Source organism: Aquarana catesbeiana, linkage group LG03 (genome assembly GCF_042186555.1).
Source record: "Aquarana catesbeiana isolate 2022-GZ linkage group LG03, ASM4218655v1, whole genome shotgun sequence".
NCBI classification, from domain to species: domain Eukaryota; kingdom Metazoa; phylum Chordata; class Amphibia; order Anura; family Ranidae; genus Aquarana; species Aquarana catesbeiana.
In genome coordinates this window covers 721,056,991-721,074,278 of record NC_133326.1, presented here as the reverse complement: position 1 = coordinate 721,074,278, position 17,288 = coordinate 721,056,991, and the positions used below count along the sequence as shown (strand labels likewise).

The window sequence follows — 17,288 nt, the reverse complement described above, 5'->3', positions numbered from 1 at the left end:
CTGGAGGATCATTATACTGGCTGATACACGCAGGGTTATTCACTATTCTTTGTCTGTAGAGATTCCGGCTGCTAGGAGTAGAAAGCACCGGGTGATACTGATCCTGGGAGTCCTCCTAATATTGGCCTTCATTACTGTGGTCACCCTCATAAGTTTCCTCTTCATTTACTGTGAGTATCTCTATTATAATTAACATTTGGGTTATTACATGAAATTAAAAGAGAAGGGAAAACTGTACTATTTGAGCATTGGCAGTGCAGGGATGTATTTACCATAATTGCATTACAAATTGTGATAACGTTTCCTTATTTTTCTTCTCTGTTCTGTTCACCTCTGGACACTGATAATTGTATTCAATATAAAGAAAATGAAAGGGTGTGCAGAGGGTATGCAGAGGGGTTGGAGGGGGTGTAAGGGAAAAGGGTGTAAGAGATGTTAGAGGGAAATACACACAGGAGATGTAGGGTTCAGGAGATGAGTAGTGAAGAGGGAAGTTGGTTCAGGGAATGTAAGAAGAAGGGGCGTGCATGGGATGTAGAAAGAAATACAGGGCCACCACTAAATCATGGGACCCTGTACAGGTCTACAAGCTGTAAGCCAAAAGGTTTAGGTTGTTCATTGTGGAGAAACATGGCAGCTTCCTGCTATCAATGGTTGCTAGGGGAGCAGCAGATGCAGGCACCCACCATGAGCTTAGCATCTGTGGCCATGTAGATGAATGGATTTTTTATTAAGACTTAAATTGAAACATTACAAATGCACAAGTCCTTTAAATAACATGACTGGTGAATGCCCTAAACCTGCCTGTGAAATCAGGCACTTGTAGGAGGTATTAAAGTGTTATTTCAAAAGAAAATGTGCTGCTAAATGATAGTTCCAATCCTCCTCCTGTTTCTATTTGTAAGATAAGTGGGATCCCTGATGACATCATTGACGCCATATTGTCATGGTCATATAGGATCAATGGAGTCATCCAGACAAAAAGGAAAAGAGAGAGGCAGCAAGTGTATGGCCTTCATGCACTATAACAGTCCTTATTCCCTCATCAGTTGGTGGATCCCTTGCTACAGGGGGCCCTCTTAGTAAGGCACTATGTCTCTATATTGATGGGAACAAGGGCCTCATCCACCCAGTTCTCAGCCATGGTAGTGAGGATCTGCAGGGGGGGTTATAAGAATCTGGAAGCCCTCTTTAAAATAGGGAGGTCCCCATATATACCACTGCCCCCTACTTGATTAAGTAAGGGTTTCCTTGTACTCTTGGTTACTAAATACACAAACTGTAATTTTATTTAAAGTGGATGTAAACCCAATGTCATCCTTTCTAAACTACTGCCATAGGGGTTATCTATAAGGATATACATGCCTCTTACATGTATCTTTACCTGTCAAATGTCTCCCCTCTGTCTGTTATGAGACCCGAAAAACTGCAGATTCTGTGGGCGGGTCTGTTGTCTGGAGCTCGGTGGGTGGAGTCATGATGTCAGTAGACACCCCACCCACCTCTACACTCCCTTTGTCAATATGCATTTTCTCTTGTGTATTTCTAACACTGAACTTCTGTTATGATCTCTAACATCCAGTGAAAAGACAGGAAAATGACCACATGAGCTGGTTAAACTCTGTGTGGCAAGACTGGGCTCAAATGATAGGAAATCTTATACTCTACATTATGACATAGAAAAAAAAAATTTGGGTTTACATCCACTTTAAGAAAAATTCCCATGGTGTAAATAGTAAATCATGCTGGTAAGCAATGCTGATCCATCATCAATCGAGGAAGGAAGGAAGGAAGGAAGGAAGGAAGGATGTGTGGCCATCAGGCTCCGTCCTTTCTTCCGCTTGAGTGCTTCTTTCAGTACACTGCTTCCTCTTCCTCCAGTATGGATCTTCAGATATTACAGCCCATATATTGTAAGAACCAGGCGAGACTAGCTCAGTTACAAAACTGCAACATGGAACTATTTATTGAAACACAGGTACACAGAGATATTCAAAAATCTTCTCAGTAGACTGTCCAATCAGTACTATCAATACTATATTCTTTAGAAAGTGAACATCGTGTTAGAGATTTTTTTTTCCTGTTCAGCACTGGGTATGGATTCTTGGCATACACTGTGTGACAGCTGATTGGAGGAAATGCACACACCCCCACTCCACATAGAGGAAGGAAGGAATGTGCAGAGCTGTGCTGTGAATAGACCAGCTTTCTGCTAATCTATTTATTGCACCCACCCCGACACAAATCTCAGGCTGGTTTTATCTCTTTGTCGGAGAACTTGTCAGAAGTTATCATGCTGATAACAGAGGAACGAAACAGCAGAAAGACATGGGACTCAGGGCTTTGGAGAGAGATAAGAAAACACTACAAATATATGTGCTTAGGTCAAATTTCATAAATCAGGTTCACATCCACTTTAAACTCTTCACTACCGCACCACTGGATCCTACCTTCCCTCCTTTCATTCACAAGTCTTCCTTGCTCACCCCCCACCAACTCCCAGTCTATTGTCTCCTGAATCAAAACCATATAAATATCTTTCCATATCTTGCCAGCTTCATTTGACCCCTGTGATCCATCATAACTTAGGGTTTCCACCTGTCCAGGATTCACCCGGACAGTTCAGGTTCGGAACCATGCGTCTGGGTTTCAGACTGCCTGAAACCCGGACACAATATTCAGACCGGACTATGACTTCCCTGTAGGGTTGCTGGCTGCAGTTGTCTAAGCTGAGAAAGTCTGTTACACTCTATTTCACCGCGCCCAAAGCCGGCACTAACAATACCCCCTCCCTAACACACACACACACAGACGGGGGAGGAGAGAGGGATCGATCTGCACCTCTTCCTCCTCCCCACCCCTTGGCGCTGTGCCTCAGAAAAGAAAAGTGGGGGCAGGAAATTTGAAGTCCAGCAGCCTCAGATACATCTGGATGAGAGGTGCTGACTGCCAAGGGGTGAGTGAGCTCACCATCCGTCCCTGTCTATGACCAAAGTCACCCACCTTCTCTCTCCTGCCTCTGAGTGAGTACACTAAGGTAATTCAGGGTTCTCAGTGCACCCCTTACATCACAGGCCGCAGAGTTCCCCTTACATCAGAGTACTCAGTGTTCCCCCTTAAATCAGGGTTCCCAAAGCATCCCTTATGTTATAGTCCCCATAGTTCTCCCTTATATCAGAGTCTGCAGAGTCCCGCCTTACAGTGAATGGGAACTCTGAGAGTTCAAATGTAAAAGAGGAACTCTGGATTCAGATGTAAAAGGGGAACTCTTGTTATTAGCTTCATATGATTTTATAAATATCATTTAATAGCAAAATATATGTATAGTTTATACAAAAAATTTTAAAAAATTCTGTGCGCCGCTTAAGTGTTCGGGTTTGACTTGAAGAAAAGGTGGCATCCCTATTATAACTCCACATATACTGTGCCAAAGGATTTATGGATTCTTCCCATCTTAGACATCTAATGTACATTGAACAATGCTGCCCTATATTTGACTTGCTAATCCCAGGCCCTTTATTTTTATTTTATTTTCATAGGCAGTTTTCTAGTAAATGTCCTCCATTCTACTATTTCACTTCCCTCCACATCCCTTATATCCCCTCCCACATTCCTATATTGACTTTGAATATGCATAGTTTACCCATGCTATACTTACACCGATTGTGAAATGTAGCGATGTTTATGTACTAAAGTGTATCTTTTGTTCTTATATTTTTTACTTGAAAATCAATAAAAAACTCAGAGTAAAAAAAAAAAAAGTGCTAGTAACACACATGGATAAAACAAATAAGTGCCCATGCTAGTGCATTGGCTAGGTCTTGTGTCCTGGTAACAAAAATTGCCCTGATCAGCCCTAGCCCAAGAAAAAGCAACAAATAACGTGGCCATGTGCTCATTCTCACAATGGGTTTCCCAGGTGATAATTAGAGCACCCCTGGAGTGACCAAATCCCAGGGGGCACTGACAACTTGGGCTCTCTGCCTTCCCAGCTCATGAACAGACCAGGTAGCACCATTCAAATCAGGAGGCACTGGGTCCCTCAAGTACATCACCATAGAATTCTTCCTGTGCCCCACCTTACCTAGGGAGCACCCCAGTTTCTGTTCCTACAGGACAAACCTTTAGAGTCCCCATCATACCAGAAATAATATACAGCCAGCAAAACCAACCAAAAGCCTAGAGTGACAGCAGAGCATCCCTACTGGACACCGCCAACAACAGATACTACACTTGATCTTAGCCAAAAGGCCAAGACGAAAGGTGGGATGTGGAATGGCTTGTTTACTATATGAAACAAACTGGCAACCAGCAGTCTCATTAGTTGCTAGAATGCTGGCAGCCATCTGCAGATGTGTGGCCCAATGGGAGCCTGGGACCATGGTAAATGCTTTCAGAATGGAAAGTGGGAGGATCTTTGGGAACATCCATTCTCTGGTCTCCTCTGTGATGAATGAGCCTGGAAGCAGCAAGCATTTTGTCAATTACAGGTTCAGAACCATCATTCCGTGGATGCTGTGGCTGATTAGCTGCAGTGGAGGGCAAGGTAGACAATAGGGGTCTAATAGACCCATGATGTTTCCAAAAAGAGAACCTGCCCATGCTATTACATAAGGGGCTTGTTAGCCCCCTTGTGATAGTAATAAAGTTAAACAAATAAATAAAAAGCATGTTAAAAAAAATAATAAAATTCATAAAAATTATAGGAAATCTTTAAAAACACCACATTATCCCATGTACACAGTCATAAAGCTTGACATGTTGGGTTTCCATTTACAGAGCGAAAGCTCATCTTTTGTATTTTACAGAAAAAAAAATTGTGAAGATCCACAGCATTCAGACTTCGGTGCAATCTGTTGATAATGCCTTTAGACTTTTTTTTTCTAGCTGCATTTGCTTTTCTGAGCTCCCCAACAGTCAAGGGATCTTTTCTGACATGATTTTATTTTTTCTCATTAGATAAAAGTTTACAAAAGGAAATGCTACAGATGAAGAATGGTGAGTGTTTAGGAATTCAGGGTTGCTATTGAGTGGCTTCATAAGTTACTTCCAATATATGCAAAACATTTTTTGTGGAAATAGCAGAAGACATGATTCTGTAAAGGAGGAGGGTAGTGGAAGCATATCCTGCATACATAATTCTGTGGAGGAGGAGGGTAGTGGAAGGAGATCCTGCATACATAATTCTGTGGAGGAGGAGGTAGTGGAAGAAGATCCTGCATACATAATTCTGTGGAGGAGGAGGTAGTGGAAGAAGATCCTGCATACATAATTCTGTGGAGGAGGAGGGTAGTGGAAGGAGATCCTGCATACATAATTCTGTGGAGGAGAAGGTAATGGAAGGAGATCCTGCATACATAATACTGTGGAGGAGGGTAGTTGTAGGAGATCCTGCATACATAATTCTGTGGAGGAGGAGGTAGTGGAAGGAGATCCTGCATACATAATTCTGTGGAGGAGGGTAGTTGTAGGAGATCCTGCATACATAATTCTGTGGAGGAGGAGGTAGTGGAAGGAGATCCTGCATACATAATTCTGTGGAGGAGGAGGGTAGTGGAAGGAGATCCTGCATACATAATTCTATGGAGGAGGAGGTAGTGGAAGGAGATCCTGCATACATAATTCTGTGGAGGAGGAGGGTAGTGGAAGGAGATCCTGCATACATAATTCTGTGGAGGAGAAGGTAATGGAAGGAGATCCTGCATACATAATACTGTGGAGGAGGGTAGTTGTAGGAGATCCTGCATACATAATTCTGTGGAGGAGGAGGTAGTGGAAGGAGATCCTGCATACATAATTCTGTGGAGGAGGGTAGTTGTAGGAGATCCTGCATACATAATTCTGTGGAGGAGGAGGTAGTGGAAGGAGATCCTGCATACATAATTCTGTGGAGGAGGAGGGTAGTGGAAGGAGATCCTGCATACATAATTCTATGGAGGAGGAGGTAGTGGAAGGAGATCCTGCATACATAATTCTGTGGAGGAGGAGGGTAGTGGAAGGAGATCCTGCATACATAATTCTGTGGAGGAGAAGGTAATGGAAGGAGATCCTGCATACATAATACTGTGGAGGAGGAGGTAGTGGAAGGATATCCTGCATGCATAATTCTGTGGAGAAGGAGGTAGTTTGAAGGAGATCCTGCATACATAATTCTGTAGAGGAGGAGGTAGTGGAAGGAGATCCTGCATACATAATTCTGTGGAGGAGGAGGTGGTGGAAGGAGATCCTGCATACATAATTTTGTAGAGGAGGAGGCAGAAGGATGTTCCCCCATGTGATTCCATCACTATAAAACACTCAGCCTGTTACTGGAAGATGTTCATCTCTTATATTTAAAGAGATAAAAAAAAAAACGCTCAACGTGTATAGGTCTTTAGGAGTCACAAACGCAAGCTGATAAGGTCCTCAGGAACTCCAACCAGCCAGACACTAAGGGGTTAATAGTGTGGCTTGTGCAGTACATGAATCCCTTAAACAAGAGCCAAAGGAGCCGGCATAGTGTTACACCACCAAAACAGGTTTATTACAACACTGTAGTGCAATAGGCAAACACTTACACAGGGGTGGAGACAGAGTTTCACAAACTGAAACTGCAACACTATCCAAACATGGCAGGTCAGGTTTCCTGTCTGGCCACAGGACATCACAGGCCCTCTTCTGCCCTCAGCACTGGGTGGGCCCTGATGTCGTGGACCTTTGAAGTCATGGACCCTCTTCTTTCCTCAGTAGTAGGAGCATTCTGACATTCTGACATCATGGGCCCATTACATCACAGGTCCCCTCCTTTCTTCAGCAGTGGGTGGATCCTGACATCATGGGTCCCCAACTTGACAGGTCTGTTTTTGTCCTCAGCAGTGTATTTTATTAAACTAAAGTTGTGCTTTAAAGCAGAGCCATTATCAGATAAGACTTCCACTGCCCAGCCCACCATGTTCCATGGTAACAATCATGTTCACCACTTCTCCAAAATCCCACTATGGTCACATGACTAAGTCCCTAGAATCAGAGTTCAGACTGCTTGATCCTTCTCTTTAGTAGAAGAGTGTGACCCCCCAATTGGGGTGGGTAGAGTTGTGGGCAGGGCTTAATGTGCTCCTGGCGCTTGCTAATGCCTGTGCTCACAAGCACAGGCCTTGGTCACTGGAAAACAGTCTTAAGACTGCACTCTAATTTAGAATCAAGCATGTTCGGCTTGCACAGTAAACCCTTTGTGAAGGTCACACTCCTTAGTGACCCACGCTTCACTTTAACTGTACTCTGACTTCTCCCAATGGATGCTGCAATTCTGAGTGGGCACCAGGGAGCCTGTACCCCACTCACCAGCACAGCCCAACATGTCACCTCACTCCCACTATGAGGCTTCTCCCAGACACATACAGAGATCATCTCTTCACATGTTCCCAAGCTTCTCCACTCCCGAGGGCACTCCTTTCCTCTAGCCTTCTCTGACCTCCAGGCTGGGTACATGGGGTACCCTGTGTCGCAATATCAGTCCCTGGATGTAGGGTATTATTCGCTAGGGTGGGGGTTAAACTCACAAACTCCCTCACCACAAGGGACTTCTGTCACCTAAGCCAGGCCACCACCACTTCCTTCTGACTGGCTACTTTATTATTAAGTGTTCTTGCATAGCAAGACCACTTACTGTTATCTCACATATATATTATTCTTATTATTATAGCCAAATTTACCACCCTAACTCCTCCCACAGTTTTTACACTACATAGACAAGTAATATACCGAAACGTGCGGATTGTTCCCGAATGGTGTGCTATTACTTTGTGGAACGTTTCGCCGAATGGTTCACGAAATATCGTCGTTTTTGCGGCGAAATTGGTCCCATAGGAATGAATGGGGAAACTAGAGTGGGAGATGACAAAAGCTGGAAAATCAGAACATGATTTCTAAACTGCCGCCACTCCCTCATTTTCAAGCCCACCTACACAAATCTTATATCAAAACGTTCAGCTATCCCTGCTGCCACTAAACATGTCCACGGCTAAGCCATAGTCCTGATAGTTTTCACAATATGACCATTTGTTTGTAACTCACGCCGTCCATTGACATTCATTGAAACTACACTCTAGCCCCCTCCAAATTTGAAGGGCAATTTCTAAACTGCGACCGTGCCTTCATTTTTAATATTTCAGAGACATACTATACATCAAAATCTAGGTCTGGGTCTTGTGATTCTCACAATATAAAGATCTTCGCTGTAGGATGTATAGTTTTTAAAATACGGCCATTTGTTTAGAGGTCATTTCAGGAAATTTTAGCCATTAATCAGAGTGTACTGTTAGTGTTTGTTTTGTTGCCATGGTTACCAAAGCTTCTGTTATACACAGGGGGAAGGTGGCTGGAGCATCTCAGCTGATTACAGAGCCCGGGGGAGGGGACAGACACACCATGTACTGATTTATAATAGAGGAATATGATGGGGCAGTTTTGATGGGGTAATTCTGATGGGGCAGTTTTGATGAAGCAGTATTTGGGAAGCATAAACAGGGCATGAGCGTTGCTAGGAAACAGTGGTTGTAAACACAAGATGCTGAGACACCCCAAATGCATGTGACTTCATCTGCTAGACTTGATAATGCTTGTAGACTCCTCCCACAGTTTTCACACTACATAGACAAGTAATATACCGAAACGTGCGGATTGTTCCCGATTGGTGTGTTATTACTTTGTGGAATGTTTTGCCGAATGGTCCACGAAATGACGTTTTTGCGGCGAAATTGGTCCCATAGGAATGAATGGCGAAATGTTCAAAACTAGAGTGGGAAGTGACAAAAGCTGACAACCCCATGATCAGCCAAAACATTATGACCACCCCATGATCAGCCAAAACATTATGACCGCCCCATGTAAAAAAAAAAAATATTTTTGAAAAAAAAAAGTAATTTTTGAAAAAAGTAAAAAAATAATTTTTGAAAAAAAAAAATCATTTTTGAAAAAAAAAAAATATATATTTTTGAAAAAAAAAATATTTTTGAAAAAAAAAAAATTATTTTTGAAAAAAAAAAATATTTTTGAAAAAAAAATTACTTTTAAAAAAAAAATTATTTTTGAAAAAAAAATATATTTGAAAAAAAAAATATTTTTGAAAAAAAAAAATTATTTTTGAAAAAAAAATTACTTTAAAAAAAATAATAATTTCGAAAAAAAAATTATTTTTGAAATAAAAAAATTCATTTTTGAAAAAAAAAATTACCTTTGAAAAAAAAAATTACTTTTGAAAAAAAAAATCATTTTTGAAGAAAAAAAAATCATTTTTGATTAAAAAAAATTCATTTTTGAAAAAAAAAATTACTTTTGAAAAAAATGTTCAGCTCTTTCAGCGAATGATGGAACTTTTTTACTACTATTTATACTTTTTAAAATATTAAGCTTTTTAACACTTTTCACAGTTACTCAAGCCACTCCACCCCACCCAGTTACTCCGCCCACTCCAGTTGTAGAGGGAAGAACACTTTCACAATTTCCCCAGAAATTGTACCTTTTCTAGTTATTATTATTATTATTCAGGATTTATATAGCACCAACAGTTTATGCAGCGCTTTACAATATAAAAGGGAGACAATACAGTTATAATACAATAAAATACAAGAGGATTAAGAGGGCCCTGCTCAGAAGAGCTTACAATCTAATAGGGTGGGGCAGGTGGTACAAAAGGTTGTAACTGTGGGGAATGAGCTGGTGGAAGTGGTAGGAGATTAGTTGGAGACGTGATAGGCTTTCCTGAAGAGATGAGTTTTCAGGGATCGCCTGAAGGTAGCAAGAGTAGGGGATAGCCGGATAGATGGAGGTAGCGAGTTCCAGAGGATGGGAGAGGCTCTGGAGAAATCCTGGAGATGAGCATGGGAGGAGGAGATGAGAGAGCTTGAAAGCAGGAGGTCTTGAGAGGAGCGGAGAGGTCAATTTGGATGACATTTGGAGACAAGATTAGTGATGTAGCTCGCGGGACTTTATCACCCAACATAACTCCAGTTACCCTTGACAGCTGCAATATCGCCTTCTCCACTCTACTGCAGACAAAATCGTTGTAATGTGTTCACCCCAAATTCTCTTCATCCCCCCCTCATCCTAAGCCCTGTTCTTTTGATATGCCATGGATGCACTTCTTTTGAATGAGCATCAGGCCAGACACTTTTAGAACTTTTACTGGAAACTTGTGCAGGTACAGAGCAATATAAACATCAGTCTCTCACAGATTCTTCCACACACATCTCTAGTTCATCCTAACTTCAGGCTGCCCTCGTTCATACCTTCAAATAGAGCAAAGTTCTTTGAGTAAAGACTATGAACCTGTCTATGGTACTCCGACTGGTTACCCACCAAGGGGGAGCCCCCAAAAGTTATAGCAAGAATATAGTACAGGTGTCTGCAGTCCTCCTTGCAATTCCCTATCAAAAGGGCACCGATAGGTTGCCTCTTGTATTTACAGCCCTCCATAAGGGAGCAGAACCATGACACAACACTTGAGAGTGGGCATCTTAACCCCCTCCTGACTTCTAGGCAGCTTAATAGATAAAACCCACTAACCATAATTGCTCGTTAAAAACAGTACAGAAATACAACATGAGGTAGAACTTGGCAAAGTAGGTGCTCCACAATTAGGCACCTGCCTACAGGTTAGTGGGTGTGTCTTGAATGAATGTATGTAGAGTACAGAGGGGTGTATAATGATAAACCTGAATATACTAATTGATATTGGTTTTCCTCTCTTTCTCAGATTCTGACGTGAAGCATAATTTAACAGATCGAATCATGGGTAATTATGTACTGCTCAAAGTATATTAGAAACGTTTTGATAGCTGTTATCTAAATATTCCAATCACCTTCTGTATCCAGTCCCTATTTATGGACCCACAAAGAATGGGGGAGTTTTTCTGAAGCATGTAGAAGATTGTCAGCTCTGGTCATTGCTTCAATGTATTGGGGATTCTCCTTAATGGATAGCGGCATATTTTTCAACTAGACTCGCCTCTGTTAGTGATGAGCCAAAGTCATCTGGGTTTGGTTCTAGCAGGGTCCAAAGCAGGGTTCCGAAGTATGGGAGGTGTGAAGTTTGCAGAACCATCCTGTTCTTGTTGCGTAATCCCATCCTTTGTGCCAGAAAGAGTTGGATACATTCAAATTTCTGAATAACGAAAAATGTGTCTGAATTTCGATTCAAAATGAGACCGACCACACATGTTTAGGATATACCATGCCTGAAATAGCCTCAGCCCCTTCTCCTCAACATGGTACTGCGAAGTGTGGTTTACAATCTCCATCAAAGTCCACCTTTACATCACATTCTCTCCTTACATCAGGTTCCCCATAAGTTTCCCCCAATACATTGGAGTCCCATCAGAGTCCCCTTTACATCACCCCTTATATTAGAATCCCCATCAGAGTATCAGATTTTCCCCTTTACACCAGAGTTCCCATTATAGTCCCTTTTCCATCAGAGTTCCCTCTTATATAAGGGTCCCCATTGGAGTCCTTCCTTACATCAGGGTGACCACCAGAGTCTCCCTTACATCGGAGTCCACCCTTATCTCACATGCTTACAATGTGGCTGTAGCAGCAAGTCTAGATGGAGGATGTGTGGTCCTGCTGTGAATACTATTTGATTGCATTTGATTGGTTGTTAGGACACCAGCAGTCCTAGCAACTGCAGTCCAGTGCAGCCGAGAGAACCTGCGCTGTGGACCAGGATGGGTGGATGTTGGTGAGAAATGAAGACTGTAGGCATGTGAGGGACTGCAAACCCCTCGCTACGGGCCAGATAAAATCTTAGTTTAGAGACCTCTGGTATAAAGGAAGTAAGCTCTTTCCACTTCTGTGTATTTCAGCTTATTATTCCAGCGACAATCGGAGGATTATGGAGTTGTTGGGGAAAGTGTCAGAAGATCTCCAGAACATGAAAAGTAAGTTTAACCTAAATTATTACATCCAAAATGTCTTCAAAGGCCCACAAATGATCTACTGAGAGCTGCACCTATGTAATTCCAGATAAATATAAAAGCACCAATAATTTATATTATAGTTATAATTGTATGTTGTACACCACAGAAAGGGACAAGAAAACATTTCCTAAAATATTTAACCTCAAAATGATAAATGGAACCCTGTTTCAGGGGGGTTGTGTGGGGTGATCCTCACCTTGAAACAATACCATTCCAATGCTGTAACTCCAGTATAAAAGGAAGCTGAGCCTCCTCTAAGTGAGAGTTCCAGCTACATTTCTGGGTTCTTAGATTAGAGAGACCATTTTACCATTTTAAAAAATGCAAGTAAAAGCACAGAAAAATCAAGACTTTAAAAAGCTTCCTTGCATTGTTTTTCTTTTCCATAAATACTTTTACTCACTTAAAATGTGCCTTTGTACTTGCCAGAAAAATCGACTAGTACATTAACTAGCACAGCCCCCTCCCTTCTTGCACATCATAGCCCTCTCCTCTTCTGGGAGTGTTCGTATACTGTCTGTGTGGGCGCAACTCCATCATCCCTTCCCCCACCTCCCTTATAACCTTTTATATAGCTGCTGGGGGAGGATACTTTAGAGTGCCACTGGAATGAGTCTGCTGGGGCTGCTGACATCACGTCCAAGATGCCTACAGCACCCAGCAGCAGCCTCAGGTTTTTGGATGCCTACATAAAGGAGGATCACACAGTCTTCATGCACAGGTAAATTAACCTCTAGGCCTGGGCTCCAGGTCCCTCACCCTCAAGGAGAGTATAGGAAAAAAAAACACCTTCCAGAACATTGCCTCCTTGTTTAATCAAAGATAGGTCCAATCCACAGATGAAAACTCATCTGGGTTTGACCGGATGAAGGACTTTCCAGAACATCACCTCCATGTTTAGTTAAAGCTTGGTCTAATCCCCTGATGAAAGCTCATCTAGGGTTGGCTGGTTAAAGGACCTTCTAGAACATTACCTCCATGTTTGGACAAAGCTAGGTCCAATCCACTAATAAAAGCTCACCAGGTTGAAGGACCTTCCAGGAAATTCATGTTTAGTCAAAGTAAGGTCCAATTTACTGATGAAAAATCACCTGGTGCTTGCTGGTTAAAGGGCCTTCTAGAACATTACCTCCATGTTTGGTCAAAGCTAGGTTTAATCGACTGATCAAAGCTTGCCTGGGGTTGGCATGTTGAAGGCCTTTTCAGAACATTGCCACCGTGTTTGATCAAAGATAGGTCAATCCACTGATAAAAAGCTCAACAGGTGTTTCCTGTTTGACAAATCACTGATCAAATTGTGCTTAAAAAGGTTAATTTTTTTGGACATTCATTACATTTTCTAATGGTTAGTGGGATAAAACTGATGTGCGTTTTTGAAAATGTGAATAAGCACAATGGAAAAAATTGAAAAATATGACTATGGTATTTGTTGTGAAAAATGTTACTTATTGTAATGAGGCCTGTTTAATAAATCTGGAATTCCATTCGAATAGCAGATCTGGATAAAATTTGGGGGTTTTTAAACAAGATTAGATGAAGTGATGACAAGAAAGAATGTTCTAATGTAATTATATACAAACATTCAAATGACAATCTAACTGTGTAAGGCCAACTTTACACAGGACTCTGAAGTCTCCTTAAATAAGTGAGCTGCAGCTGATGTTCTACAGGTCATCTCTGGCTGCAATGCTCCTAAGGGAATTTAAACAAAACACAGCAGGCTGCCACGGACTAAATCCCTACATAATGAAGTGTAGCTTTATTTCAACAGAGTGCAATAAGGATAGTCTCAATTACTTTAAATTCTAAGAGTAAATTTATGCCACAAAGAAGGAAGGAGAAGGCCACATTTGGCTCAAAAATACAAGCTTGAGAATAAAACCCCCTAACATTTTTTCAATCTCTTATTGAGATCTCTGCACTGGAGTTCTCCACTTGCAATACCCGATACTGTCATTAGGGGGCTCACACCAACCCTGTTCCTGGGTCTGTACACTTGTTGCTCTAATTATATGGAGTTTCCACCAAACCTGCGCTGACTTACCAGCTCTAAACACCAGCAGTGCCCAATATGAGTTTCTGTGTCTACACATCAGCTGTTCCCATTGTGAGGGTTCCCACATCCCTGTACCGAGTTCCTGGATCTGCATGCCTGTTGTGCCCAGACAGAGGAGTTCCCACCGTCCCAGGCCAGGTCTACCAGGATTGCCAGGTCTGTACTCCTGCTCTGCCCATTGTAAGGGGTTTCCACTCTCCCTTGTAACCTGGGGTACAGGTTTCAGGTACAAAGCTCCCTGGGATGAACAGTCTTTCAGGCACAGATACCAAATCCAGTGAGGTAGTGACAAGCAGTGCAGTGTTTATTTGTGATATATACAAGTGCTGTACAGTGTTCCAGAAAAACAAATAGGAACAAAAATAGCCAAACAAAAACCTAGCCATGTCTCGGCACTAATTATACAATATTTACAGGTTCTAACTGTGACAGACCTAGCCGGGAGAGAGACTTTTGGAGGGGACTGTATGCCAGCCTCTTGCCGATCGATCGGGGGCCCTAGCATTTGGGGGAATGGTGCTCTTTGTGAGCTGTATGCCTGGGGACCCTTGAGGTGGTATTACTGTGGATTCAGGTCCTGGTCCCCCAGGACACACAGACTCTGGGGACCCTGGATTTGCCATATTGGAATAGTGGCTGATTCATAATGCTGGGACAGATACTGTTAGGAGATGCTGATGTAAATTCCAACACCTGTCTGTCTATTGTCTGCTAAAATGTGTATTGTAAATAGGGATGAGCCGAACTCCCCCCTGTTCGGTTCGCACCAGAACATGCGAACAGGAAAAAAGTTTGTTCGAACACGCGAACACCGTTAAAGTCTATGGGACACGAACATGAATAATCAAAAGTGCTAATTTTAAAGGCTAATATGCAAGTTATTGTCATAAAAAGTGTTTGGGGACCTGGGTCCTGCCCCAGGGGACATGGATCAATGCAAAAAAAAGTTTTAAAAACGGCTGTTTTTTCAGGAGCAGTGATTTTAATAATGCTTAAAGTCAAACAATAAAAGTGTAATATCCCTTTAAATTTCGTACCTGGGGGGTGTCTATAGTATGCCTGTAAAGGGGCGTATGTTTCCTGTGTTTAGAACAGTCTGACAGCAAAATGACATTTTGAAGGAAAAAAGCCATTTAAAACTACCCGCGGCTATTGCATTGCCGACAATACACATAGAAGTTCATTGATAAAAACAGCATGGGAATTCCCCAAAGGGGAACCCCGAACCAAAATTTAAAAAAAATGACGTGGGAGTCCCCCTAAATTCCATGCCAGGCCCTTCAGGTCTGGTATGGATATTAAGGGGAACCCCGGCCAAAATTTAAAAAAAAATGACGTGGGGTTCCCCCTAAATTCCATACCAGACCCTTCAGGTCTGGTATGGATTTTAAGGGGAACCCCGCGCCAAAAAAAAAAAAACAGCGTGGGGTCCCCCCAAAAATCCATACCAGACCCTTATCCGAGCACGCAACCTGGCAGGCCGCAGAAAAGGAGGGGGGGATGAGAGTGCAGCCCCCCCCTCCTGAACCGTACCAGGCCACATGCCCTCAACATTGGGAGGGTGCTTTGGGGTAGCCCCCCAAAACACCTTGTCCCCATGTTGATGAGGACAAGGGCCTCATCCCCACAACCCTGGCCGGTGGTTGTGGGGGTCTGCGGGCGGGGGGCTTATCGGAATATGGAAGCCCCCTTTAACAAGGGGACCCCCAGATCCCGGCCCCCCCTCCTGTGTGAAATGGTAAGGGGGTACAAAAGTACCCCTACCATTTCACTAAAAAACTGTCAAAAATGTTAAAAATGACAAGAGACAGTTTTTGACAATTCCTTTATTTAAATACTTCTTCTTTCTTCTATCTTCCTTCATCTTCTGGTTCTTCTGGTTCTTCTGGCTCTTCTGGTTCTTCCTCCGGCGTTCTCGTCCAGAATCTCCTCCGCGGCGTCTTCTATCTTCTTCTCCTCGGGCCGCTCCGCACCCATGGCATGGGGGGAGGCTCCCGCTCTTCTCTTCATCTTCTTCATCTTCTTCTTTTCTTCTCTTCTTCTCTTCTTCATTTTCTTCTCCGGGCCGCTCCGCACCCATGCTGGCATGGAGGGAGGCTCCCGCTGTGTGACGGATCTCCTCGTCTGACAGTTCTTAAATAACGGGGGGTGGGGCCACCCAGTGACCCCGCCCCCCTCTGACGCACGGGACATGACGGGACTTCCCTGTGGCATTCCCCGTGACATCACAGGGAAGTCCCGTCAAGTCACCGTGCGTCAGAGGGGGGCGGGGTCACCGGGTGGCCCCGCCCCCCGTTATTTAAGAACTGTCAGACGAGGAGCGCCATCACACAGCGGGAGCCTCCCTCCATGCCAGCATGGGTGCGGAGCGGCCCGGAGAAGAAAATGAAGAAGAGAAGAAAAGAAGAAGAGAAGAAGAGAAGATGAAGAAGATGAAGAAGATGAAGAGCACCATGGGTGCGGAGCGGCCTGAGGAGAAGAAGATAGAAGACGCCGCGGAGGAGATGCTGGACGAGAACGCCGGAGGAAGAACCAGAAGAGCCAGAAGAACCAGAAGAACCAGAAGATGAAGGAAGATAGAAGAAAGAAGAAGTATTTAAATAAAGGAATTGTCAAAAACTGTCTCTTGTCATTTTTAACAATTTTGACAGTTTTTTAGTGAAATGGTAGAGGTACTTTTGTACCCCCTTACCATTTCACACAGGGGGGGCCGGGATCTGGGGGTCCCCTTGTTAAAGGGGGCTTCCAGATTCCGATAAGCCCCCCGCCCGCAGACCCCCACAACCACCGGCCAGGGTTGTGGGGATGAGGCCCTTGTCCTCATCAACATGGGGACAAGGTGTTTTGGGGGGCTACCCCAAAGCACCCTCCCAATGCTGAGGGCATGTGGCCTGGTACAGTTCAGGAGGGGGGGGCCGCACTCTCGTCCCCCCCTCTTTTCCTGCGGCCTGCCAGGTTGCTTGCTCGGATAAGGGTCTGGTATGGATTTTTGGGGGGACCCCCACGCCGTTTTTTTTTTTTTTTGGCGCGGGGTTCCCCTTAAAATCCATACCAGACCTGAAGGGTCTGGTATGGAATTCAGGGGGACTCCCACGTCATTTTTTTTTTTTAATTTTGGTTCGGGGTTCCCCTTTGGGGAATTTCCATGCCGTTTTTATCAATGAACTTCTATGTGTATTGTCGGCAATGCAATAGCCGCGGGTAGTTTTAAATGAGTTTTTTCCTTCAAAATGTCATTTTGCTGTCAGACTGTTCTAAACACAGAAAACATGTGCCTC

General features: G+C 43.3%; 1 protein-coding gene and 1 pseudogene across 1 annotated transcript in view; one reads left to right on the top strand and one right to left on the bottom strand.

Annotated features, from left to right (window-relative positions):
* LOC141134931 (C-type lectin domain family 10 member A-like) overlaps positions 1–17,288 on the top strand; it is a 58,911-nt gene that overhangs the window by 10,976 nt on the left and 30,647 nt on the right. Inside the window, exons 3-6 of the mRNA XM_073624363.1 lie at positions 60–170; positions 4,960–4,998; positions 10,733–10,771; positions 11,841–11,915. Coding sequence (XP_073480464.1) covers positions 60–170; positions 4,960–4,998; positions 10,733–10,771; positions 11,841–11,915 — 264 coding nt within the window. The remainder of the gene's footprint in view (positions 1–59; positions 171–4,959; positions 4,999–10,732; positions 10,772–11,840; positions 11,916–17,288) is intronic.
* On the bottom strand, positions 4,125–4,263 carry LOC141135873 (U2 spliceosomal RNA; annotated as a pseudogene).